This window comes from Chelonia mydas, chromosome 9, assembly GCF_015237465.2.
Source record: "Chelonia mydas isolate rCheMyd1 chromosome 9, rCheMyd1.pri.v2, whole genome shotgun sequence".
NCBI classification, from domain to species: domain Eukaryota; kingdom Metazoa; phylum Chordata; order Testudines; family Cheloniidae; genus Chelonia; species Chelonia mydas.
The window spans coordinates 27,842,656-27,870,211 of NC_057855.1; the positions used below are offsets into that span (position 1 = coordinate 27,842,656).

Below are 27,556 nucleotides of genomic sequence, written 5' to 3' on the forward strand. Positions count from 1 at the left end.
CCACAGTTAGTGTGAAATATTCTATTACATACTCTGTCTCATGAACTGAATTAGAAGTACTGTAAAATACACAAAGAAAAAGGGGTCACACGTTTAAAATCCTGCCATTTCATAAAATGAAATCTCCTGCATTGGCAGGCATCTGGACAAGATCGCCTAATAAATCATTTCCATCTCTCAAAATGTCCCCAATATACAGGTAGCACTTTCAGATTGAAATTTTTTCCTGAAATATAAAATGATAAAATCACGTCTGAGGGCATGCCTACATTGCCTTGCCTGCCTCAGACTATGGGGGTGTAAAGAGCAGTTCACACCAACGTGCTGTGCTATAACTCCCTCATGTGGATGCTGCAGGCACAAGCGAAAAGGTTTTTCATTTACATTAACGTAGTCCTCTTCAAACAGAACTATGGTAATGAGAACTGGGAATGAAGTGAGCTGTAGCTCACAAAAGCCTAAGCTCAAATAAATTGGTTAGTCTCTGAGGTGCCACAAGTACTCCTTTTCTTTTTGCGAAGACTAACACGGCTGCTACTCTGAAACTTGTTCCCACAGCATCCACACAGGAGAGTTACAGCACAGGACTTTGGTGTGCACTGCTGTTCACAGCCTCGTAGTGCGAACTGTAGGGCAGTGTAGATATGCCCTGAGATTGAACCTTCAGTGGTTCTGTGGGAAGCAGGAGTAACTGAGTATGTGTGTCTTCCTGTGTGTTTCTCCTCTGCCCCTCTCACTCCTATGAGAGAAAAGTTGGGCAGGTGAGCTATTACATTAACTACTGGAATACATTTGTTGGTCTAGCAACTGATTGCACTGTATATTGCCTGTGATTTTGATTTCTCAGTATTCTTCTCAACCAATGTCAACATGAATCACACACACACACATACACACAAAAGATTGTTTTTCTACAGAACTGTAAAAATTAAAAATGATTACAATCTTTGTATTTCCATTTTTTTATATTCTTCTTTTGACAGGTATTAGCATATAATATCTTTATATTCAAGGCTGCATTTATACCATACTTTTACTTAAAACCAGTTGGTGACTACCTTTTAACTACGAATCTAGGATCTGCTCCTCCTCCCATTTAAATCTCTGGGCATGAAACCAAGTCTGTCCATTGTGGCATGAAACCAAGTATCAGGGGGTGGCCGTGTTAGTCTGTATCCACAAAAACAACGAGGAGTCCGTTTATTTGGGCATAAGCTTTCGTGGGTAAAAAACCCACTTCTTCCATGCATCTGAAGAAGTGGATTTTTTACCCATGAAAGCTTATGCCCAAATAAATGTTAGTCTTTAAGGTGCCACCGGACTCCTCGTTGTTTGTGTGGCATGAAAGAATTGGTCCCCTTGTGGTTGTATTACACTAGACTTCACTTTATAGGAATTACGTCATCAATAAACAAAAAGCCACAAAATTGCATAGTATCATTATAGCGCATTGATAAAATCAACATCTGATCTATTTTGCTTACATAATTGTTTTCAGATATCCACGATGAAACTATTATAGAATTTTTTACAGTTCCTACCCCTGTGTTAGATGACTGGTACTGTTTAAACAAAAACAAACACCTCTCCTACTCATCCCAGGCAGTCTCTCAGACCAGTTGGAAATATTTTCATTTGGAATATTTTGTTTATTAATATTTAAAATTAGACAAAAGGAACAGGCAGATAAACACTTGATTGTTTTCCTCCTGCCCTTTTTGGAGGGGACAGTGGATTTAGGGATAAGCAAACCCTATGCCTTTACCAAATTTATCAAAAACTCGGGGGTGGGGGTGGGGATGGATATCTATGAATGGGTGACTTTTAAACTAAATTTGTAAATATTTTACTTGGTATCCACAGGCCTTTTCCATTTCTAAATGAACTTCTTCCCAAATCAAATCTGCCAGTTGTGGGAATTTTAGTGTGCACCACATGCAGAAGAGGAGGTACACAGGGCACCCACAAATAAGTATTAGCTGCTTTATTCTCTCGTTTCCCTTTTGAGTAATTTACAGTAAATTGAAAGCTAGAGGTGAAGCACAGCTACACCCCCCCCCGCCCCCAATTATTAACAATGTTTGAAACTAATTAATGTTTAGCTCTTCACTAGTGAGGGCTTGTACAGCGCTTTGCACTTGTAAAAAGCACTGTCTGGACTCGATTAACCTCACGCTATGCGGGATCAAACCCTGAATGTGTGAACTAACGAACTTATAAAACAGCAGCAGCACTGAAAGAGTTTCCCTACAGTACTGCCGAGATGTTAATCCACGCTCTAGGTGGGCCGAATGCAGCGATCAATCTGACCCACACTCGGGCGAGGAGACCCTCCTGCCGTTGCGGGGTTTGAAATCTGGATGCGGCTCTTAGCTGGGCCTGTGGCGCCGATACCCCGCGTCGCGTCCTAACGCGCTCTGGGGACCCTTAGGGCTCCTGGGCGGGACGCCGGCCGCGACCGTGGGACCCTTCCCGCCTGCCCTCGGGGGCGCCTGGGGCGAAGGGGCCAGGCCGCAGCAGAGGGCGGGGGGAGGTGAATCGCCTCCGGCAGCCCCAGCCGCCGTTCCGTGCAGAGGAGCCCCCGAACGGGCCTTGCCCCCCCGCCCACGCCCGGCCTTCTGCCTGCCCCTGGGGCCCCGGAACCCGCGTGCCGGGCTGCGCTCACCGCCGGAGCGCGCGGGCGCAGCCACCCCGACAGGAAGCGGGTCAGCTGACGGCGGGGAGGCGCCCGGCCTAGGAGCGGAGCAGGCGAGCGGCCCCCGGGAAGATGCTGCTGGTGCTATCGGAAGAGCACAAGGAGCACCTGGGCTTCCTGACCCAGGTGGACAGCGCAGGTCCGGCTCGCCCGCCCCCGCTCCCCGGGCTGCCCCGCACCCTTCCTCCGCCCTGGGCGGGCTCCTTCGGCCCCACAGGCTCCAGCTCTCTCCCCACAAGCACCACGCAGCAGCCTTTGGCAGCAAGCCCCAGCACGAGCGCAGCCCTCCTGCTGGGGCCCCCCTGGGGCGGCGAAGTGGGATCTTTTGCCCGGAGAAACTGAAACAGGGCCCTGTGCCCTGCTCCCAAAGCGCCTGACAGTCACCCCCGTCTCCGGAGCCCGCTGGGGTTGAGGGGGCCCCTAAGAGCCCAGGGCCTTCTGCGGGGGCCACGGGTCAGCTCTGTTAATGAAGGAGACCTGGCCAAGGCCTGGCCGAGGTGTGAAATGTGCCCCTGGCACTGCAACACCAGTAACTGCCCGAGAGAGTTCCCCGCAGCGCAGGAGTCACTAGGCAGGTCCGCAGAGCGTTTCTCTCCTTTCGTTTCAGTTGTTGGTGAATTTGGCCGTATCGCAGTGGAGTTCTTAAGAAAAGGCACCAACCCGAAAATCTACGAAGGAGCCGCAAGTAAGAGTGAGAGAAGCGGGGCAGAAGGGTAATGCTGCCTAGGACCTTGCTGGACTGAAGGGGAATTGTTAAAACTGATTTAAAAAGAAAATACTGATTTTAAAAATTGGATATTTTATTAATCAAAAACGTATGCCCTACTCTAAGGAGTATTTTACCCTGAAAAGGGAGAATTGTCATAGACTCCATGAAGTCCACTAAGGACTTGGCTGTTGCTGATGATTTCATGCAGAAGGTGCTTAGATACTGCAGCAGGTGTGGGTGAACTTTTTGGCCCGAGGGCCACATCTGGGTGAAGAAACTGCATGCAGGGCCATAAATGTAGGGCTGGGGCAGGGGTTGGGGTGTGGGAGGGGGTGTGGTGTTAAGGTGCTCAGGGCAAGGGGTTGGGGTGTGGGGTGCAGGAGGGGGCTCAGGGCAAGGGGTTGGAGTGCAGGAGGGGGCTCAGGGCAGGGGGTTGGGGTGCGGGGTGCAGGAGGGGTGCTGGCTCCGGCACGGCATCGCTTACCTTGAGTGGCTGTTGGGTGGCAGTGCCGCACAGCAGGGTTAAGGCAGGGTCCCTGCTTGCCCTGGCCCTGCGCTGCTCCCAGAAGTGGCCAGCATGTCCAGCGGTGACTGCTGGGGTGGGACAGGCAGCGCTGCTGTGCTCTGCCCTCGCCTGTGGGTACCATCCCCGAAGCTCCCATTCACTGCGGTTTCCCATTCCCGGCCAAAGGGAGCTGTGGGGGACGGTGCCCGCAGGCGAGGGCAGCGCACAAAGCCCTCTGCACCCCTTCCCCCAGGGGCCGCAGGGACGTGGTGCCAGCTGTTTCTGGGAGCAGTGCGGGGCCAGGGCAGGCAGGGAGCCTGCCTTAGTCCTGCTGCGTCACAGGGCTGGCAATCCCGAGAGCCAGATTGAAAGCCATGACGGGCTGGATCCGGTCCGCAGGCTGTAGTTTGGCCTCCCTTGTACTACAGTGTTGAGCAACAATATAAAATCCAGAAATATGTTTGAGACAGATGTAACATCATGACTTAAATGGATGTCATCAACTTGAAATATGCAATTAACAAAATACGTTTCTGGTGCTTCTGAATTTCTCTTCCAATTTTTGTTGTTTTACAGTAACACTTTCCTGGTTTTCAAAAAATATTTTTGTCTCCTGTTGCTTTGTGAAAGGCCCATCCAACTATCAGGGTAAAATTGTGTGTTTAGTGGATTATATCTGGGAGATGGAGGAATGAAATTTGCTGTACCCAAAGGATTATCAAATGTATAAAGAAAACCAACTGAAAACACCACTTTTCTTTTTTAAATCTTTCATCTATAGCAATCATAAATTATACTTGTAACTGTGGTTTAAATAATTTAGGTGTGATTATGTGTTTGTGTCCCTTTAATGCAATGCCTCCCTTTCCAAAGGGCAAAGTCTGAAAATTGGCAACTCTAGTACCAGTCTGGTCACCATTGGTTAGATTTAAAAAGTGATACACAAGTGAGCATATTATTTTATTAAATCATATCATAAACTCTAAAGTTCTTTCAGGCCCCGTTGTGACTTACCATGCAGTGTATGCTTAACTCTGTACTAGTTCTGCTGTGCTTTTTAAAATTATTTTATTTATTTATTTATTTAGATGCCCTGTATGTTATAGCCTGGACAGATACACCTTACCTTGTCTTGAATATCTGTTTTGTTTTCAGGAAAACTTAATGTTAGTAGTGACATTATTCAGCATGGAGTTGAGGGATTAACATATCTTCTCACTGAGGGCTCCAAGCTCCTGGTAAGGATAATGTCGTGATAGTATATATCAGGGGTAAAAGTTTGAGAGAAGTCCTCCAGTTTCTTTATTGGAAAACAAAGGCTTCCACAATATGCCTACAATGCTGGAAACACTTAGACAAGGGACCCAAGTCAGGTTTTCAAAATTTGACAACTTCTTGATGATGGGAGAATGAAAGGGTATGTATAAAAGCAACATCATTTTTACATAGTATTGTAATATTAAGCATCCCAAAGCACTGTATATGTGACTCACTTTACTTTGCCTAGCATATGCATTTCAGTGGCTCTGGAGTTAAACTTTTTTAACAGCATATAGCAACAATACACAAGAGTAAAGAATAGAAAGTGAGGAATAATGCTTTAAAAAATAATAATGTTTTAAAAAATAAACTATCCAACTGTAAGTGAAGGGAAATCTATTTTTTGAGTTCTGTCACTGTTCAAATGCTGTACTGAATACAGACTAGATTAATTCCTCTTATTCGGGGTTCCTTGTAGCTACCTAGGCTACTACTGGCCTGATGCTGCTTAGATTGTGAGATTTTAACTAACTCACCATAAAAGGTAATAAGAATACAGGAAAATAGGAAAGAAAGAAAGGCACCTGGATAATAAATTGTCTTCCCATTGGGAAGACTGTTCAAGAAGTAAGAGGATACTTGAATATTGCAAACGTATGAAATAAGTGGAGCAGTTGAGTGGTGGTCCTGAGTTAACTTCATTCACTTGTATTCTTCTGGTATTGCTTCCAGTTCTTGGAATAGAGTGAAATATCTTCTTTTGGAAAGTAGGGTGACCTGAAAAATGAAATAAATCCTCCTGGCATTTTGATGGGATATAGCTTGCCATGCAACAGTTATAGTATGCGAAAACTGTTGACAATAGTGCAAAAGGAAGACTCTTCTCTCAAGTACCTGACTGCTTCCAGAATAACAGAAACTGAACCACACCATAAAATAAAACATACATGTAGAAAACCATTGATCTGGGACTGTCAAAGTACAAGGGCCATTCTAGATTAATATAATGTGAGTTCTGACCCAGCACTTACATACATAGATAGGCATTTTAGAAATTTCAGAGTATGTTAAAATTTTAATAACGATGCTACACAATATGTTATAAATTGATCTGATATCTAGAAATGTACTAGAATCTGTCAAGGCCCAATAAGTCATTGTTATAAGCTCCTTCTATGGGTACACTATTTTGGTTCCTACTACTTTCAAATAGGTGTATCAAAATGATTAAATACAAAATGTTAAGCATTTTTTTTTGCCCTCTTTAATTTATTTGAGTAGTTGCATTTGAATATTACTATTGAAGTTGTTGTACGTTGGTAGCAATATCGTATCAGCATTTATACACTAGTTAACATGTGACAGGTTTGATGGGTTCTAGATACGGAACTCCTCTCTTATATTTCTGCATGAAAGGGTTTGTAACTAGGTAATGTGACTAGAAAATGTAATATATAGATTCTGGGGAGCACGTAACATAGTAATAGCAACAACAGTTATGCAATTCCTGATTACATTCTAAATTGATGATTTCTAGATTTCTGAGATAGACTTCCAAGACTCCGTGCTTGTTCTGGGATTCTCAGAGGAATTGAACAAATTATTGCTTCAGCTTTACCTTGACAACAGAAAGGAGATCAGAAGCATTCTTAGTGAACTGGCACCAAAGCTCCACAGTTACCACAGCCTTGAATGGAGACTAGATGTGCAGGTAACATATCCTAGTCTTAGTAGATAATCTGAATTTCATTTTAGCACATTTTAGCAGAACAGGCTGTTGTGAAAAAATTAAGATTAATTCAGTGTTCTTAAAATGCTTGAGGCTGCAGTATTTGCATTTATATAAATATTTGCAGATGCTTATTTACTAGTCTGCATTGCAAGACAGTGGGCTTTAAGATAGATAAAGAGTATAGTTAACGTTGCAAAATGATTTCATTGTTTTATGCTCTGTTACAATGTGGTGTTCAGTCAGAGATTTATATACTAGATTAAAGTATAACTTTATTTAGTCTTTTTTTATTGTTTTTAAAGTCTTTGGTGTAATATATAATGAAGCATTGTCAAATGACAGCATTACAAAAAACTGCATTTGATTAAACCAGAAACTGCAATCATTATCTAATAATGATAAAACTAGATATAGATGTAAAGAGTAAACTATGTGTCAGTCTATGAATAAAGTTGCATAAGTGTTGTGAGTTCCAAATGTGACACTTGGCTTCCTAGCATATTTCTTTGTTTTAACTTGTAATGTTTCTTTTTTTCCCCTTACTTCCCCATTTCATCTCATTTGAACTTCTTCATACAGCTTGCCAGCAGAAGTCTGAGACAACAGATTAAACCAGCTGTCACTATAAAGCTACACCTTGATCAAAATGGAGATCAGACAACCAAAATATTACAAACTGACCCTGCTACTCTGCTCCACCTAATTCAGCAATTGGAACAAGCCTTGGGGGAAATGAAAACAAATCATTGTAGGCGAATAGTCCGCAACATCAAATAACATTAATTTGTGACTTATCTCATTAAGTAATTTGTGAAACAGTAGTAGAAAACAATGTTCACAAATATACATTTTGAGGAAAATAAACATCTGGATCAGATGAAATGCTTTCCTGTGCCAGGATCTTGAGCCAGTGGTTACAGGCTGAACTTCCTTTGTTGCTAACTACACAGCTGCCTGATGTGAGTTAGGATAATTGTCTTGTGCTTTAACTCCCTATATAGAAATCAGTCCGGGCAGCTCTACGTTAGTTAACTCTCTTTGGTGAGCTTTTCTAAAATTATATAGGGCTGCCTCAATGTAATACAAAGTTGTGTATTCATTGCTATGTTTATCAAGCAACGTTTATTCTCATGTTCCTTCTTAAAATAAAAAAATACTTATGCTGAGAAGGAGTGATATTTTACCAGGATTGGTCTTCCATCTAAATTCTTATGCTTATAGAACCACTGAATTTAACTCTTAAAGTTTCCACTTCTTTTCCCTGTCATAATTTCTGTTAGTGGCTGCTAAGATGGTTTTATGAAGTAGTGGCAACAAATTCTGTAATGCTGCATATATCATCAAAAATCACATTACAGACAAATAGTAGGTTTGTTTTAGATATCGTTTCCTATGTTTCTGGCCAGACTTGCAAATAAGAGAGTCAGTCCACTTTTAAGTTTAACTTATGTTAGCCAAAGCACTCTACTACTGTTTAACTTTCTGAAAAGATGTGTAATATGGTAGCACTTCCTTGACTGTAGCAGGGTGTGATGGGGTGGCTACCTCATGCAGGAGTGGAAGGGGTTAATGGAGGCCAGATGGGCCAATTAACCTTGTAGATTGGAGGCTAAGAAGAAAGCCCTGATTACAGGAATAGGCTGTGCAGGAACAGTTGAGGCCTGTATAAAGCCAGGCAGGGAGCCAGAGATAGGTGGCTGTTCTGGGAAAGGCTGCTGCTGGGCAAGGCCAGTCCCTTCCTGTAAAGGGGGAGCAGTGTTTGGAGACTGCAGAGTGCATTGGATGCAGTCACACCCTGGAAAGAGGGAGGACAGTTTTGGAATTGGTAGACTCCGAGAGAGAGAAGGGGAACCAATGGTAGGAAGCAGTACATGGAATGAGGAGTGAGGGCTAGGAAAGGAAAGTCCAGGACTGCTGAGCTGAGGGTCCCTGGACTGGAACCCAGTATAGAGGGTGGGCCTGGGTTCCCCTCCCAGCCCCTGAGGAGTGGCCAGGGCAATGGAGATGCCAACTAGACAACAGGTCTGGAAAGACTCTGAATTCCCTGGAAGGGGAGGACCTTAGTGACCTGGCCAGAGGGCCAAGCCACGAAGAGTAGGCTGCAGATTCAGGCATGAGTGGGGCTGCAGACTGAGCGCTTGTCTGCACTTACCGGGGGATCGATGAGCTGCAATCAATAGATTGGTGGTCGATTTAGTGCAGAGGTGGGCAAACTATGGCCCGTGAGATCATCCTGCCCGGCCCTTGAGCTCCCGGCCAGGGAGGCTAGCCCCCGGCCCCTCCTCTGCTGTCCCCCCTCCCCTGCAGCCTCAGCGGCGGTGTGCGGCTGCTAGTCCTGCCGCTCTGAGTGGCATGGTAAGGGGAGCGGGGGGGGGGGGGTTGGATAAGTGGTAGGAGGTCCTGGGGGGCAGTCAGGGAGCAGGGGGTGGTTGGATGGGGCGGAGGTTCTGGGGGGGAGGGCGATCAGGGGGGATTGGATAGGCATGGGAGTCTTGGGGAGCCTGTCAAGGGGTGGGGGTGTGGATAAGAGTGACCGGGGGAGCGGTCAGGGGACAGGGAGCCAGAGAGCGGGGGGTTTGGATAGGGGGTGGGGTCCTGGGTGGGGGGTTGGGGCAGGGGTTCCCGGGGGGGGTGGTGGTCAGGGGACAAGGAGCAGGGGGGTTGAATGGGTCAGGGGTTCTGAGGAGGGCAGTCAGGGGGCAGGAAGTGGGGGGGAGGGCAGATAGGGTCAGAGTTTGGGGAGGCATAGCCTTCCCTACCCAGCCCTCCATACAGTTTTGCAACCGCGATGTGGTCCTCAGGCCAAAAAGTTTGCCCACTCCTGATTTAGCAGGTCTGGTGAAGACCTGCTAAATTGGCCGCAGATCGCTCTCCCGTCTACTCCTGTACTCCACCAGATCGGGAAGAGCAGGGGGAGTCGATGGGACAGCATCTCCTGTCAACATCGCGTAGTGTGTTCCCCATGGTAAGTAGATCTAAGCTATGTCGATTTGAGTTATGCTATTCCCTGGATGGGTGGAAGACACACTGGAGGGAGAGGGCAAGCTGGCAGAGCTATTTCCCAGAACGGCCAGCAGGAGTCGTTGCGAGCGGTGAGTGCACCCTTTGACTCAGGGATAGTAGTTACTACTGGCAGGTCCTGGCAACCAGCTAGTAATGGCTAGCTTAGACAATAGTTTGTACGTGTAAACCCCAGTGGTTCTGCATAAGTTCATACAGTAGAATCTCAGAGTTACGGATACCAGAGTTATGAACTCATCAGTCAACCACACACCTCATTTGGAACCGGAAGTATGCAATCAGGCAGCAGCAGAGACCCCCCCCCCCCCCCCCCCCCCCAAAAAAAAAAAAAAAAAAAAGGCAAATATAGTACAGTACTGTGTTAAACGTAAACTACTAAAAAAAGGGAAAGCGGCATTCTTCGTCCGCATAGTACAGTTTCAAAGCTGTATTAAGTCAATGTTCAGTTGTAAACTTTCGAAAGAACAACTGTAACATTTTGTTCAGAGGTACAAACATTTCAGAGTTACGAACAAACTCCATTCCTGCTGTGCTCATAACTCTGAGGTTCTACTGTAAATACAGGTGATCTGAACAGTAGCAAAAGCAATATTATGGGCTAAGCAATGATCGTTTTTAAAGAAAGCTATTAGGAAAAAGCAAAAAAGTGCAACTGCTGCTTCATCTTTTTTTCAGTTTTGTTGATTAAAACATTCTATGGCTTGGATTTTTCTCTCTGACAGGTCAGTGGTAGCAAGTTTTCCAGCCTGTGGAAAGATGGGTTTATAATGGAAACATTGACTTAATTATTGCATGTGAATGTTATTTTAATTAAGAAATGTCAGTGGCTTTTAGCATCTAACACGGATGACCAAAAAATGGGACTTCTAACATTTCATTCATGCTTTAGTATAACATTTTGTAGCTTCAGCGAATAGGATGTTGGTATCATTTGTTGTTACTGGTGGGAATACATTATACACCGTGGGAATACATTATACACCATGGGAACTGTAGTGAAGAGAGAACAGATAGTGAAGGGGAGTTTTGTACATATGATTTGGCTTTGATTTGTGCTGTCTCCCCTCCTTCCATGTTGATGTTATAATAATGCTCCTTTGCTGCTGTTCAGGATTTATGGTTTAAAATACACTTTTTATTGCTAAATCTGTTGTAATTTTCTTAGTGTTTTGGGTTTTTGCTCCTTGTGGAAAGTAGCATTTAAAGCCAAAGACGGCAGAAGTGCATTAAACTGTAGCAGTTCTTACCATTTAAAAAGGGGCTCAATTTAGAAGTTTAAAGCTTAATTATTTTATTTTATTCTTTGATTTTTTTGGGGGGGCAGCATAGGGCGGAATAGCCAATGTTCATGGTTCCCTCACACAATTGTTCACTCACACAATGGCTACTTAATGTCCTTTCCCATCTGCAACAGAGGCTTATATCAGTATTGTTTCCTATTTTAAAAAATCGCAGACCCTCTATGTGGAGTCTTGTTCAGTTTCATTACTTAAGAGCAGCTAGCAGGTTGTAGGAGGGTTACTGTATCTCATCTACGAAGATCAAAAAGGGTTCTGTTAAGCACATATGTTCCTCTGATGACAATTATTGACTAAATTTGATCCACTAGCCTTGTTCTGGGACTTGGCTGCTGTTGCTATCATTTGATGCAGAAAAAGTGTTTGATTAGGTGCAGAGGATATATCTTTTGCAATAGTGGGATGTTCTCTGAATGGATTAAATTCAGAACACAAAGTTCTGTGCTAAAGTGGAGGTTGATAGAGTTGGCTTTGCATTAGTGAGGGGTAGGGACCACTGCCTATTGCACGTTCATTTGAACCACTGCTTGGGAAGATTAGTGAAGAGCTAATGGGTGTTGTGTGAGTAGGAAATAAATGGCGTTTCCCTTTCCATGGATGCCAGTGTCATATTTGTTATGCCTCTGATCCATGAGAAGACTTGTTTACTATAGATTCTTTGGGATGCTTACGAACCACTATTTGCTAGTTTAGAAAATGGATGCAAAATGAGAGACCATATATAGCTTAGCCTTTGATTGTCAGAAGAGAAAGAATAGTCAAGCTTTTCTCAGTCTGTCATCCGTGTGTCCTTTGTGTGTGTTGCACATCACACATCTGGGGATTGTATAAAGTAGCGAACTACAATCAAGCTGAGTTACTTGGTATCTCAATTGTTCTTTTCAGCGTCAGTGCTGGTCTTCCATATTTTTAGAGTAAGTGCAAGATTAGTTTGAGTAGCCAATTCATATTTTGCCCCACCTACCTCTCCTTCAGTTGGGCTCCATTCTAAAGCCCACTGAAATGAATGGGAGTCTCTCCATTACTTTAGTGGGATTTGGGTCAGATCCAAGAAGGCTCTTGTCATTCACTTCCTTATCCCCATGAGGGTCTAAGCATGCCTATCTTTTCCATCTTAAAGAAAACCTATTTTATTGCAGCTATTCCCAGCTACTGTGGACCGGTTGGTACCATGTGCAACTGTTTGTAATCTCTGTGACCATGTCCGTGGGGCATCATGGTAAGGTATGGGGGTATTTTTGTTGTCTTTCTACCACCAGATTCTGGATAGAATGGAGAGTTCTAACTGGACCTTGGGAATATAGAAAATTTGGGGATGATAATCAATACATATCCCACAGGCATACCTGTATGTCTCATGTGCTTATGCAGTTTCTCTCAGTGGTGCACAGGCAAATGCTATATTCTGCTATAGTCACTTGTTTTCAGCAAAGCTAATCGCTGCATGGTGGGCCTCTGTAAACGATCTCCACCAGTTCAGTGCTAGTGCAGAAAGTTGCAGTATAACAAGGTCCAAAGTAAAAGCTGGCATGGAAGCAAACCTGCCCAGTCTGATGCACTGAACCAAGTTCTTGCTGCTTGATAGTATGGAGGTACTCCATACTATGATGGTGAAGGACCAAGATGTGGAGGAGAAGAAAGAGAAGACCAGCTTCATGTCTTCAGCAGAGACCCAGGAGGAGGAGCTGGATTGGGAGATGCCCATGACTATGCTTGGAACCGAGGCCCAGTTTAGAGAGTCCCAAGCTTTGCAGGCTCAAGATGAGAAACTGGGAGACAAAGACCCCCTTGCACCAAGTATGTTGCTTTTTATTATTTGTATTATTGGGGCTGGTTTTGCAGGCAGGCATGGGGGCTGCAGGGACAGTTTCTGTATTCTAATTAATGCAATCTGACTCTTAAATGGGTGGTTTCAGATTCAAATGAAGGCAAAAGTGGCCCTTTTCCCCAGCTGTGCAAATTCCTCCCTTTTCCTGCCTCTAGTTCAAGGTGGAAGCTTCAGCAACTGCAACAATGGAATAGAGTACCCGTGTGGAGGCAGGGTAAAACTGCATCTGAAACATATTGGCCAGTTTGGATGCACTGCAGCAGGGCCACTTACACCAGTATAATTCCATTGATTGAATTACCAATGGTTCAGTTCTCTAGTGCAGATGTAACCCAAGGACCTGAACTAGCAACCCAGTCTCAGAACCCCTGAGCTGTGGTAAAGTTGAAATACAGATCTGGATCTGGAATTTTTACAGTGCTCATTTCAAATTTCACCCATTTCTGAAGCACACAGAATGAGAGTTCTTTTAAAGGAAATAAGTAAAAATTTCCTTCCTTCCTTCCTTATGACTTTGCTGTTGCTTTCCAGAATCAACCCTTCAAGTGTTGGAGAGCACATGGCCTTCTTCTCTTCTCATAAATTATTAAAAACACTGAGGTAATGTCCCTAACTCTAATCCAGTTAATTTTTAAATAGGCTACCTATTTATCAGCTCCATTTTCTGCCACTAAAAATAAAGAGCTGGTTCTGAGGTCACTTTCAGAACTTGAAAAAATAATAATGCACAGAGGAATAGGAAGTGGTCTTGTTTCTGCAAGAAGAGTAAAGGGTATCTTGAATATAAAAAAGGAAAAGAAAAACCACAGCACCCTTAAGAGATCTCTTGGTTGCCTCTCATTGTATGCAATCTGCTTGTGTGAATAAGGGAATAAGATTTATCCCTAAAATCTGTATGTTTAGGTTAATGCCAGATTTTGATTAGGAGCAACATTCAGTACCTTTGCTCTATAGGTAAGTACCATTAGTTTCAATGGGACTTTTTGTGGAGAAAAGTGCTATTTAGCATGTATAAGGGTATCTGAATCTGGGCGATACTTAAGACTGCAATCATTCATAAAAATCAATTACAGTCTCTGGTCCTAATCCATTGATGCATTAGGGCAGCATTGTGCTGGTCAGCCTGTTCAAACCTTCTATGGAGCCAGCTTAATTAGCCATGTATGGATTTCCCAGCAAAGAGAAAGATCAGCTGGTGTCAAGCCACCATAGCAACTGTTACATCACCACTATCATTGGTGCCTGCTATTCAGAGAGCATGGCCAGTGGGAAGGGACCATGCCTAGAACATCTCTGATTGTCTCAAGACCTTTGGCAGACGTCACAATTTAGAACAGCCACTGGGCCTTCAGCTCTCTGGAGAGTAGACTTGCACATGACCAATGTCAGTGTGTGGTGGGAGTGGTGGGGACATTTTTACGGCAGGTTTTGTTTTAAGTTGGTAGTTTGAAACCTGCTCAGAGGCTTCAAATATTACTAGCAGTCCTGTTGGAGATGGATTAATGGGCAGTTACTAAGAGCAAAACAAATGCCATTTACATGATTTGTGTAATAAAGAATTTCAATTTGATTATCGTGACTATCGACTGTATGAATTAGACACATACTATACAGTAAATTATATCAATCCAATCAACCTTTCAATCTATTTATCAAAGTGCAAGAAGCTCCTGTTTCAAGAAAAACAACATATATATACACCCAATTTTACCTAAGTGAAAATAGCATTCAGGCTAAGATACAAACCACCATGACCAAGCATGCTTCAGAATATATGGAAAACATTTCTGCCACACTTCAAATGGTGTAAGATCCCCCCACCCCACCACCACCACACACACACACACACACACACACACACACACTAGTTAGCCAACTCTGCTGTTTGTAAAGCTTAATACACTTTCATTAGCAATAGCATAACAATTTTGGAATTTATGTACTTTAATTTATAAATATACAAATGAGCAAAAAGGAATTTACCTTGTTAATGACAGATCAGATGGCTAATACATCATGGATGCAAAAGTCAGGAAACATCTGCACAAGGCTAATGTTACTCCATGAACCTATGGCAAACAATGATAGCTTTAGTACGGAAAACTTTGCATATATGGTTTACATAAAAATGGCAATCAGGATAGCTTCTAATTATGCAAGTTCAAAGTACAGGCATCACTTAAACTAGTCCCTAAACATTTTTTATTCTAACATAAGATATATTTTGATTCAGTTGTTTGATTCACTTGTTGAGTTGTTTGCATTGCTATCATTCATATAATCTTTTGCTTAGCATTTTCACTCTCATTTTCACAGTTTGCCTTTTCTGCATATTCTGTCATCTTCATTGGCCCATCATGATGTAGAAACATAGCAATTTCCATCCTCTATCTGGTCAACATCTCTGATGGTGGTCAGTACTAGCTGTGTTAAAGAAACCTGGAAAAAATCCACAGTGGACAGATATGGAATAAACTGCCCATAGGGAAGATTTCTTCCTAAATCCAGGAATTAGTGGTTTGTTCATGTCCTGAAGTGAGAGGCTAATGGCTAAGCCACCCTTATTTTACTCATCCTGATGTAACGTATCTGTTTTTTAAAATGTCTGGGTTTTACGGTGTAAAAAAGCTGATATGTTGCAAGTTTGCCATTCCCTTCCGGAAACCATATAGTTGAATCACTTGATCGTGTTCTCTCTCTACTTCAGGGGATGGTGTAGGGGGGGTCTCAGCTTGCAGTCTGAGTTACCTAGACTGTGTGAACGAAAGGTTCAAATCCCAACAAGGCTGACTCAGACCTTCATCCATAAAATGTTAATACAGAGCTATCTGATCAGGTTTCTCAGAAGCGAACGTAAAAATTTAGGTCCTGCCTGTGCCGTATGAACATTAAAGATTCCATAGTATTCTTTTCATAGACATTTACCTTGGTGTCCTTTGCAAAAATGTCATCTTTGCTCAACCGTTGTGATGTCCCACATACTGATGAGTTTATCACCGGACACCCCCAATGATGACTGCATTTTAGATGTATTGGATGTATATAGTTTGTAAAGTTCTTTGGTAAGAAAGATGCTATGGAGTATAAATCAGTTATAAACCACATATCCTAGGGCCCAAATCTGGAAACCCTTAATTGCCTGAGTAAGGGTTAGCAGGATCAAGTCCGAATCCAAAGGATGATTCAGGAGAAAGCAATACATGTATTTTTAAAATAGGTATAAATTGTTTTAATTACTGTTTTAGATGAGTGATTAGCATTTTATATACTTAGATTTAAGAATTGTTTCGTTCTCATTTACAGGGGAAAAAAAGCTAAAAGTTGTGGTTTACTTTATGGTCCTTTGTATAATTTATTGAAAATCACAGCATCAAATCAGGTATAAATCAAAGTATGATTTGCTGGATAGTGTATTAGAAACAATCCTTTAATATTTATATTGTAGCTTTTTACCCCAACAGTTACAAAGCACCTTACCAATTTTACTCACTCAATAGCGGCAGCTATTTCTGAGATGGACCATAACATCTGCTTAATGGTGCACAACATTACCCAACAGTTTAGGACAGGAAGTGAAGAAAATATTGCTGTATTCTGTTGGTTGACAACATATGTTTAGATTGTTCAGTTGTAACCAAACATGTGCATTCTAGATGTTTTAGGAAATGTGATACTGCCACTGTTTATGACATCATGTTCCCAGCAACCCTAGTGGGCTTACAATACATATACAAAACAGGCCTGTGTGTCAGGATATCTGGCTCTACTCTTCATTCACTTGCTGATCTTGGGCAAGTCATATAACCTCCTTAAGGGGGGAGAGGAAGGAAATCCAAACTTGAGGAGCCTTCCTCAGGCACATTTGCAAATTGCATCTTGCATCTATTGGTTTTTGAATCACAACCAGGTCTATACTAGAAAAGGTTTGCCATAATAGGTACAAGAGTATGGCTAATGTAGGCATAGCTCAGAGTAGCAAAGATGTCCTTTTGTTGATATAGCTTGTGCCAGTTTCCATGCAAAATAAGCTATACTAATACAAGCAGTTTTAAGCTGGTATGTCTGTGCCTATAGTAGGACTTTTGCTGGTATAGAAATGGTGCACTAAGAAAATCATATCCTAACTGACATTACTATACCAGCAAATGCTTTGAGGACCTTGTATACCCAAGTGAAATGTACTAGAATAGCTATGCCAGTCAAATTTAGGCCTTGTCCACACCACAAACACTTTGCTGGTATAGCTATACTGGCAGAACCCCCTGGGCGTAGACACAATTTACACTACCCAAAGCAGTTTTTCTGCCAGCGTAAGGCCACCACCATCCTGAACAAAATTACCTATGCCACGAGAGGCACTCTTCTGTCAACGTAGTTGCATCCATGTGGTAGTGGGGAAGGGAAGAGGTTGCCCTTTGCTAGCTTAGCTATGTCTGCTAGAGAGTGTTTTTACATGGCTGTTATAATACTAAATAAACCACATCAGGGTGGGCAATAGTAGAACATTTGGGACACACCCTGGGTGTATTGTGAGGCACAAAGCCAAAGGCTGAATGTCTCTGACTACCTGTGAAATGTGCAAATAGCTCAGTAATGCATACCCTATCAGTGTATGCTTAAAAGCTACAAAGACAAGCTAGAGCATCAAAAGTACCTCATGAATCTTCACTGAGAAAATAAGTGAGATTCTGCAAGGCCTGAAGGTAGTGGAACTTTATATGAATGACCTTTTAGTTTATAGGAAATCTGAGGAAAAAGTTCTGAAGGCAGCTAGGCTACTGGATGTAAATTAAATGGAGCGAAATGTATTCTATGACAAACCTAACTAGTTGTTACTGTAGGATATATGTGCCTGATGAATAGAGGTAAGGACAGATCCAGAAGAATATCAGAGCTAGAGCTGAAATGTTACTACTTATGCATGTATCAGACTGAGGTGGATCTATGATAAAATTTTAGAGAAAGTTCAGATCTGACCTGTTGTCATAAAGCCGACCTGTTGTCATAAAGCCAACCTCTTTATAAACGGTTTAAAATAGATTCTGTGTGGCTATGGGACAAAGTGAAGAGGAAATAACTAGAAACAGATAATTTGTGTCATTATGGATCTCAGCATCTCACTACCATCCATTTCTATTTGTCTAGATTCCTATAGTGGCACCAGTCATCATAGCATCTCAGCTCTAAGCACACTATGCTAGGAAACTGCCATTAAAAATGGCTTCATCTAAGAAATGTTTTGCTCTGAGTGTTGAATCACACAGTTTTTGAACAGTCTTGAGAATTTTTTTTAAAGTAATAATTTGTCTCCATTAGAACCAAAATGCTGCTCGAGGAAACAATTTAGAAACCACTTTTAAAAAACTGTTTCCTAGCATTATAGGAACTTCTTTGAATTGCAACCTTGAATGAAACATAGAATGTTGATGGAAAGGAAGTTTCAAAATCCATTTTAATATAAAATATCTGTTGCATGAAATAAATGTAAAGACACAAACTTTAACTTGCCACCTCTATACCAAACTGTGTTAGGTAGAATGGTTGAGGCCCCCTGTTCATAATATGACACCCATACTGGGGGCTTGGGTTACATCCTAGTTTCCCCCTGTCCCTCCCCACATAAATAAAGCATGGGTTCATATTTGGCAATTTTTAAAAAATAGGTCAACTAAATTACAACTGTTAGGGCAACCAGTTAAAACAGTTTTCTTCACCTCTGTTAAAGCATGGTTTAACCCCCACATTGAAGAATGGATGAGACCTTAACTGTGACCTCGGATCACGTTCCAGCTGGAGCCTTCAGCGTTGTTTGAAGATATATCCATAGTCCCCTCATTACAATAAGGAATTAACTCTGTTGGATTAATTAACTCTGCAGGGTCCCCAAGTACACTTGTGTTTGTAGTGCAGATGGACTCCATCTCCAAGGGGCCAGGGAGCCTCTCTTGCTAATATCTGCCCAAAGAGACTGCAACAGTTAAAGGGAAGAGGGGGGTGTTGGGGTCTCTTGTGAGAAGCCTTACCAGGAAGATGGAGAGCTGGTGCCACCTCACTCCTTTAGGGGGAATTAAGAGATTTCCTCTAAAGAGTTGGGGGACCCTAAGTAAGCCAGGGCTCTTCTTCCCCTAGCAGGACTTGGCATGCTCCATCCTCCCCCAAGTTGTGGGGATCGCATGGGGAACAGCCCTTCCCAGGGGATCCCGCAGGGCAGGGCTCTTCTCCCCAGAGAGACACAGGAGACGAGGGTTCTTCCCCCCCCGCCCCGTGGGGCAGGGGTCCTCCCACAGGTCAAAGCTCGCTCTACCCGCCCGGGTGTGTCTCACAGAGCTGGGAAGCGGGGGTGGGAGATCGAGTTTCCTCTTCAGGATACCAAATATGGTAACAATGGAAAAACGGCACCGCTTGGCTTTGTTATTCGGACATTGGCCCGACGCTGCAATCGGGGCTGGTATAGCAGACCGGGGGAGTCTGTGCCCTTCTGCGGCTCCCGTAGGGGCTCTGCGGGCCGATCTCTCTTTACAGCAGACCAGGCGGCACCTTTGCTCCGCCTAATAAGGCCTCTCGTGCCCTTAAGTGTTGCAATCTGAACCAACCCCGCCGCTGGGGACTCTGAATGAAGAGAGCCCCGCAGACCTCCCCTGTCTCACCCCCGAGAGCCTCTCCTCGCATAGCTGAGACTCCAGGACGGCTTGCGGAGGCTGGCGCTCGGAAGGGAGGAGAAGGGGGCGGGGCTCGGGCTGCCCCGGGCACCCTGCTCATGAATAATGCCGCTCCCCAACTTTTTGCACCGCCTTATTCTCAGGCTTGAGCATTTTTCACAAAGTTTGTTTGGGACAGTCCGGGACTGGGAGCAGCCGCGGCGCAGCCCCCGTAGCGCAAAGCGCCTTGTGCGTCAGGCTTAGGCAGCCTGGATTGTGAGGATGTGAGGACAGAATCACCCCCAGCCTTCCAATTCGCCCTTGCAACGCGGTGCCAGCGCAGAAGAAGCAAAGTCCTGATCCTGCCCGCCTCTGCAGCTGGGGGAGGAGGAGGCGGAGAGCCAGCGACTCCGGCCCGGATCCGGGCACTGGTGGTAAATAGAACGTTCCCCGGGTCCCCACGTTCGGATTCGGAACGTCTCCGACCTCCCCCCTCCCCCGCGTGCCTTGCTCCCCGCTGGAATCCGGACAGCAGCCAGCTCTCGCCCGGTGACAGCCGCGAGAACTCTTCCTTCGCCCTTTAAAGGAGCCCCCTCCTCCTCCCAGGGAATTGCAGCAAGTAGCCAAAGTTTCAGAGAAAGTTGCATAACTTTGCGTGGGGTCTGACTCGGATGCATTCGATCGTGCGAGATACAGATTCGTGTTTGAGGGGACTGGCTCGGACCTCTTGCTTGGTCTGTTGCTGGGTGTCCGGACGCCGGGCACTTGAGGGAGGGGTGCAGTGACGTTTTGTGGGGGGCTGGATTGAAGTGCCTTTATCTGCTGCTGATCGCCCAGGGCCTTGTAGGATACAGGCATTTGGGGGACACTACCAGCACCCCTCATTCGCTGATTGTCCTTCCCCTGGAGGATATAGACTCGTTTGTGCGGGTGCTGCCTGGGACCACCCTCCGGTCGCTGCTGACTGCCCACCCCTTGACTGGGTACAGACTCGTTTTTAGGGGAGACCTGCCCTGGATCCCTGATCCGCTGCTGATTCTTTGCCTCCCGTGGGGAAGTTTGTTGCATTGAGCTCGTGCTGCGGGGCAGAAGATGAACCCTACTCCCGTCCCTCCGCCGCCGGGGCAGCAAGTGATCCATGTCACCCAGGACCTGGACACGGAGCTCGAGGCGCTCTTCAACTCGGTCATGAACCCCAAGCCCAGCTCCTGGAGGAAGAAGATCCTGCCCGAGTCCTTCTTCAAGGAGCCCGATTCGGGCTCGCACTCCCGCCAGTCCAGCACTGACTCGGGCAGCCACCCGCCCCGGCTGGCAGCCGCTGGTGCCCAGCATGTCCGCTCGCACTCCTCGCCCGCCTCCCTGCTAGGCGCCGGAGCCGGGGCCACCCCCAGCCCGGCTCAGCAGCACGCTCACCTCCGCCAGCAGTCCTACGACGTGACCGACGAGCTGCCGCTGCCGCCCGGCTGGGAGATGGCCCTCACCCACACGGGCCAGAGATACTTCCTCAAGTAAGTGGGGCCCAGGGTGCCCTGGAGACCCGGGCGGGGCGAAGGGGGCTGGGGGCAGCTGTAAGGACAGGGCTGAAAGAGACCTTGAGCCCGCTGTTCGTTGGGTGTGGGTGGGGAGAGGAGGTTAAAGGGGCCTTGCACCGGCTCTGGGGGGAGGGGGTCCTTGGGCCTGCTATGTGTGTGTGGAGGAGTGTAAAAGGGACCTTAAGCTGGCTGTGTAAGGGGGTGTGTAAAAGGGATCATGGGCTGGCTGGGGAGGGGAGGACGGACAGGTGGATGTAAGAGGGACTTGGGCCAGGGGCAAATGAGGGCTTTTACTAAATTCCGTATAGGGAATATTGATGATGGGAGCAAAGGAGATTCTTGGCACTGGGGCAGGGGGTGGGGATAAAGGGACCCTGGGGTTACTGGCTGTTTAAAATGAAGTTAGTCATTGCCATATTCCTCTATGCTGACACATTTCAGAGTAACAGCCGTGTTAGTCTGTATTCGCAAAAAGAAAAGGAGTACTTGTGGCACCTTAGAGACTAACCAATTTAGTTGAGCATAAACTTTCGTGAGCTACAGCTCACTTCATCGGATGCATACTGTGGAAAGTGTAGAAGATCTTTTTATACACACAAAGCATGAAAAAATACCTCCCCCCACCCCACTCTCCTACTGGTAATAGCTTATCTAAAGTGATCACTCTCCTTACAATGTGTATGATAATCAAGTTGGGCCATTTCCAGCACAAATCCAGGTTTTCTCCCCCCCCCAAACCCACTCTCCTGTTGGTAATAGCTTATCTAAAGCAACCACTCTCCTTACAATGTGTATGATAATCAAGGTGGGCCATTTCCAGCACAAATCAGGGTTTAACAAGAACGTCTGGGGGGGGGGGGGGGGGGGTAGGAAAAAACAAGGGGAAATAGGCTACCTTGCATAATGACCCAGCCACTCCCAGTCTCTATTCAAGCCCAAGTTAATTGCATCCAATCTGCAAATGAATTCCAATTCAGCAGTCTCTCCCTGGAGTCTGGATTTGAAGTTTTTTTGTTGTAATATCGCAACTTTCATGTCTGTAATCGCGTGACCAGAGAGATTGAAGTATTCTCCGACTGGTTTATGAATGTTATAATTCTTGACATCTGATTTGTGTCCATTTATTCTTTTACATAGAGACTGTCCAGTTTGACCAATGTACATGGCAGAGGGGCATTGCTGGCACATATCACATTGGTGGATCTGCAGGTGAACGAGCCTCTGATAGTGTGGCTGATGTTATTAGGCCCTGTGATGGTGTCCCCTGAATAGACATGTGGGCACAGTTGGCAACGGGCTTTGTTGCAAAGATAGGTTCCTGGGTTAGTGGCTGCCGGTGAGCACTTGCCTCAGGTTGGGGGGCTGTCTGCAGGCAAGGACTGGCCTGTCTCCCAAGATCTGTGAGGGTGTTGGGTCATCCTTCAGGATAGGTTGTAGATCCTTAATAATGCGTTGGAGGGGTTTCAGTTGGGGGCTGAAGGTGACGGCTAGTGGCGTTCTGTTATTTTCTTTGTTAGGCCTGCCCTGTAGTAGGTGACTTCTGGGAACTCTTCTGGCTCTATCAATCTGTTTCTCCACTTCCGCAGGTGGGTATTGTAGTTGTAAGAATGCTTGATAGAGATCTTGTAGGTGTTTGTCTCTGTCTGAGGGGTTGGAGCAAATGCGGTTGTATCACAGAGCTTGGCTGTAGACAATGGATCGTGTGGTGTGGTCAGGGTGAAAGCTGGAGGCATGTAGGTAGGAATAGTGGTCAGTAGGTTTCCGGTATAGGGTGGTGTTTATGTGACCATCGTTTATTAGCACTGTAGTGTCCAGGAAGTGGATCTCTTGTGTGGACTGGACCAGGCTGAGGTTGATGGTGGGATGGAAATTGTTGAAATCATGGTGGAATTCCTCAAGGGCTTCTTTTCCATGGGTCCAGATGATGAAGATGTCATCAATATAGCGCAAGTGTGTGAGAGAGTGGGGTGGGGAGAGGTATTTTTTCATACTTTGTGTGTATAAAAAGATCTTCTACACTTTCCACAGTATGCATCCGATGAAGTGAGCTGTAGCTCACGAAAGCTTATGCTCAAATAAATTGGTTAGTCTCTAAGGTGCCACAAGTACTCCTTTTCTTTATGTTGACACAGAAGCCGGTTGGGGGGGGGGGTTAGTTATGGGGTCTTTAAGGTGCTTGCCAGGGCTTGATGATGAAGGGGGAAGGGATAATTGGCTGGTTACCATATTTCTCACATGTTGATGCTGAAGTGGAGATAGTAAAGGCTATGGGATGGGATGGTTGCCAATGGTCTTATGTAGGTTGTTGAAAGTCAGAAATTGGTGTGGGTGCCATGGAGAAGTTTATGAAACTCTCACAAGCCACATACGTATAGAGACCACAGAAATCACAGAGAGACATTCTACAGATCACTCCATTTTAAGGAATTTCATTCAGGAGGACCTGGGCACACCCGTTTACAAGTGAGTCTATAAGGAATGATGAAGTTGCCTAAAGGCTGGGCCGAATATGGATAGGAGATAATTTGCCATTTGTGAAGTTTCTGTATCCTGTAGGCTTTTTTGTTTTTTGTTTTGTTTTATCTCCTTGACTTGCAAATTATCTTGACTGTTAGTACTGAAAAAGAGACATTTACGTAGATTACCACAGTCAATTCACTCCACCATAATACAATTGACATGGTTTGTCACATGATTTTTTCATGATAAATTTATCAAAGGACTCTTGGATGTAAACAGGATGAGAAAACTTAATCAAGAGCAAGAGAAAAATATAGGTATGATTGCTTTCATGATCTCAGGTGAGTATATGCTGTGTTGCAGGCATTAAAATATGACCTAAATGGTATCACAGGTTAAATGTTGCAGTATATTAACATTTATTTCAGTGAGATATAAGGTTATCCTTTCCCATTGTTTCCACATAAATTAGTATTAATGCACATGCATTCAAATAAACTAGGTTAAATAACTGAGATAGAAACTCACAAAAATGAGGGTCTTCAGATTAAGTTGCTTTAGTGTCCTTAGTTCAATCCTTTATTAACATAGTCACAACAACATGATCCTTTATTAGACAGTTCTGTAACACTACAAAAATAATAAAGTTACCTTGCGCTTTGATAACACTTTCCATCAGTATATTGCTAAGCGCTTTACAAAAGGAGGTAAGCATTATTATCCCCATTTCGCAGATGGGGAAACTGAGACACGGAGAGGTGAAGTCACTTGCCTAAGGTCAGCAGGCCAGTGGGGGAGCCAGGAATAGTACCCATGTCTCCTGAGGCCTAGTCCAGTGCTCTATCTACTAGGCTGCACTACTGTGCTTTTCTGTAGTGCTTCCTATCTGAGAATCCAAAAGTACTTTACATTCTCTAATTAAGCCCCACAGCACTCCTGTCAGGTAGGGAAGTGTTATCCCCATTTTGCAGAAATGAGAAACAGGCATAGGGTAGTTTTGTGACTTGCCTATGGTGAATGTCTGTGGTAGATATAGGAACATAACCTAGGCCTCCTGGCATTAGTTACAAGGCCTTTCTTCATATCTTGGGTGGCTTTTGAAAATTGAATGTATTTCTGCAGTGCAACTGGTGTAAATTATAATTTTAGCTTCCATATCTTTAGTGACATTGGATGCTTCCTTATATGAGTGAATTTTTTTTTTTAATTTATTTTTTTAGACATATGTATGGCAACATCATCCAGTATCTTTTTGGTTAATAATTCTGGCCAAAAGAGTATTATATTTTGTTTCTGACATCGACATCAAACTGGTGCATAGTAGTGAAGCAGGCCTGATAATCATTGTATTTATTTTGGTAAATTTCTTTTAATAGATTCATTCCTGTACTCCAGAGTTCATTGTAAACAAAGTGGTAGAATATTCAGTTTGTAAACAGTCAGTGACAGAAAACCTTGTTAATGTAACAAATACATAGGAATAGTGTGGGAGTTCAACTGTTCAGGCTGCAGGAGATCTATATCCATTTAGCGCAACTTCCCATCAAGGGAAATAGGAAGCTCCTTGAGCTTGAACCCAGCAATGACATAATATATGCCATCTGTATCAACAATGTATGAGAGGGCTAGAAGTAAAGGTAGTGAAGATTGTATTCTGCAGAAAATCAGTGACATGGTTTTATGATGATTTCATCACTTGACCACTTTGGAACCTGAGGATGATTCCGGAACCCCCAACCCAAACCATCTATGCACTTCCCCTGTGGAATTGAGGTCCCACCTTTGGTTGTACTCCAGGTTACTGTGAAACATGAAAATACACCTCCCCTATTCTGCCATTTTATGTTAATCTACACTGGTGATAACATTCTGATGGCTCAAATAAGCATGCATCTAAGGTCTGAGCCTGTGAGTTATTGAGTGCTCTGAGTTACCACCTAAGGTAACTTTCAGAGTAGCAGCCGTGTTAGTCTGTATTCGCAAAAAGAAAAGGAGTACTTGTGGCACCTTAGAGACTAACCAATTTATTTGAGCATAAGCTTTCGTGAGCTACAGCTCACTTCATCGGATGCATTCACCTAAGGCAATGGGAGACTTTGTCACTGGGTATCTTTCAGGATTAGTTCCCAAGAGAGTTTCCAAGCAATGACAAAGCTATAGAAAGAAGGAAAAGATTAAAAAGAGACTGATAACAGCACTGTAAACAATCACCCTTAAATACAGGTTTTTCTGTTAATACCTGTTAGGACTCAGCCAACAGGTATTTTCAGGTTTTGGCTGATGGTGGCATTAAACATGATGAGTTACTATACTTTTGTCAGCAATCTGGCTTTTGGTTAACATCAAAGTGATCTCCTGTGCTCTGCGTATAATGCTGACCCAGCTGCAAATATGGCTCCCGTGCAAAACCAGTATTTACAATTTCCCATCATGCTTCTAGTTTTACCTGGGAAAGAGAATTTTACATGGGAGCACACAAGTCCATTTGCTGCAGATGACTGTCCACTTCTTAAGTTGCACTTCTTTTCTTTAGTATTCTACATTCCATTTGATAAATAAGTATTAAAAGTTATGATAAAGTGTAAAAAGCAATGTGTCATTTAGGTGGCCTAGTTATCCTGGAGCAGTACTTACTTATCATTATTCATTTTGTTCATCTGATCTTAAAATTGGTTGTCAGCTATACCTCCAAGCCCATGTCACACAGTTGTGACACACAGAGCTACTCATATTCAGCCAAGAAAACCCCACAAAGTTAGATGCATTCCTGCTGTATAGGCCAAAAGAGTATGGCCCTCATCTCCTGCACATGTAAGCCCGAATAAAAATATCTTCTATATTTTCTCCTATAACAATAATAAAAAGAAAATCAGGACAGGTTTTGGGGAATTTTGTTTTGTTACATTACTTAGTGCTTTATTTATTGTACTTTTTAAAATGGGCGTGTCTTGGTTCACAGTTTACTATACTTTCCTTTAATTAAGTACTTGTGGCACCTTAGAGACTAACCAGTTTATTTGAGCATGAGCTTTCGTGAGCTACAGCTCACTTCATCGGATGAATAAACTGGTTAGTCTCTAAGGTGCCACAAGTACTCCTTTTCTTTTTACGAATACAGACTAACACGGCTGTTACTCTGAAACCTTTAATTAAGGTTTACATTGTGTGAATCGCTGTCTAACCTGGAATCTTTTGTGTGTGTGTGTGTGTTGTGGACTTTTTGTTTGTTTGTTTGTTTGTTAGGGTTTTATTTGTCCAACAGAATTTGTTAATCATTACATTGCTGGTTTTTTTTATTATAATTAAAAATCTGTGGAATGAAAGTTGTTATATGGCAAAGTGGTATTTTTTTTAGGATAACACCTAGCTATCTAAAAATCAATTTTTAATCTATCAAATATTACCACTGACTATAATATATTTGAGTGAAAATAATATTTGTTGGAGAAATCCTGATTTAAAATAGTCTTAAATGATGTTTCTTAAGAGCCAAGTGAAAAATAATCTGTAATGTCAGAGACAAGTAATAAGATTGGTCAGTCAGATTAACTTATTTTAAAAATGGTTTTGCTCAGAGCGCATAAATAAGGTTAACTTTGTGTATTCTTAGGGGCTATCTTTTCAAAAGTTTACATTGTCATCCAGCCTTCAACATTTATTTGTGCAGAGTCATTGGCATAAATCAGTTGTGAGGGAGAGGAGCAGAAGGAAGTTCGAACAGCAAAAATAAAATTGTCCTACTTTTATCAAAGCACATTATATTTTTGTATATGTTAAGGTTTTTAATGTAAATTCAGCATATACAGATATCTATCTATCTATATTTTCAAGATGATTAAATGAAAGTAATGGTGGAAATGTTAATGAACAATAAATTT

The 27,556-nt window shown here is 43.7% G+C and overlaps 2 protein-coding genes and 1 long non-coding RNA gene across 4 annotated transcripts in view; 2 read left to right on the top strand and 1 right to left on the bottom strand.

Annotated features, from left to right (window-relative positions):
- The first annotated feature begins 2,650 nt into the window (after positions 1-2,650).
- Positions 2,651-8,067, top strand: COMMD2 (COMM domain containing 2). The gene is made up of 5 exons (XM_037908472.2): positions 2,651-2,834; positions 3,303-3,380; positions 5,065-5,147; positions 6,707-6,880; positions 7,481-8,067. Exons 1-5 carry the CDS (start codon positions 2,768-2,770, stop codon positions 7,676-7,678), a joined length of 600 nt encoding a protein of 199 aa, XP_037764400.1. The 5' UTR covers positions 2,651-2,767; the 3' UTR covers positions 7,679-8,067.
- Positions 8,068-10,246: 2,179 nt separating this feature from the next.
- On the bottom strand, positions 10,247-19,366 carry LOC119567031. 2 transcript variants are annotated; one of them, XR_006284086.1, is made up of 3 exons: positions 19,072-19,366; positions 15,032-15,117; positions 10,247-10,668 (listed from the first exon to the last, which is right to left on the bottom strand). It is a non-coding gene; the product is annotated as an uncharacterized LOC119567031 (long non-coding RNA). The 2 variants fall into 2 exon arrangements; XR_006284085.1 differs by having other exon boundaries at positions 18,763-19,366.
- A 329-nt stretch (positions 19,367-19,695) lies between these two features.
- The window catches only part of WWTR1 (WW domain containing transcription regulator 1), a 121,290-nt gene continuing 113,429 nt past the window's right edge, over positions 19,696-27,556 (top strand). Inside the window, exon 1 of the mRNA XM_037908471.2 lies at positions 19,696-21,194. Coding sequence (XP_037764399.1) covers positions 20,779-21,194 — 416 coding nt within the window. The 5' untranslated portion in view covers positions 19,696-20,778. The remainder of the gene's footprint in view (positions 21,195-27,556) is intronic.

Coding starts and splice junctions, on each gene's coding strand:
- COMMD2 (XM_037908472.2), top strand. CDS start 2,768: ATGCTGCTGGTGCTATCGGAAGAGCACAAGGAGCACCTGGGCTTCCTG. Junction 3,381..5,064: donor AATCTACGAAGGAGCCGCAA/GTAAGAGTGAGA, acceptor TTTTGTTTTCAG/GAAAACTTAATGTTAGTAGT. Junction 6,881..7,480: donor AATGGAGACTAGATGTGCAG/GTAACATATCCT, acceptor TTCTTCATACAG/CTTGCCAGCAGAAGTCTGAG.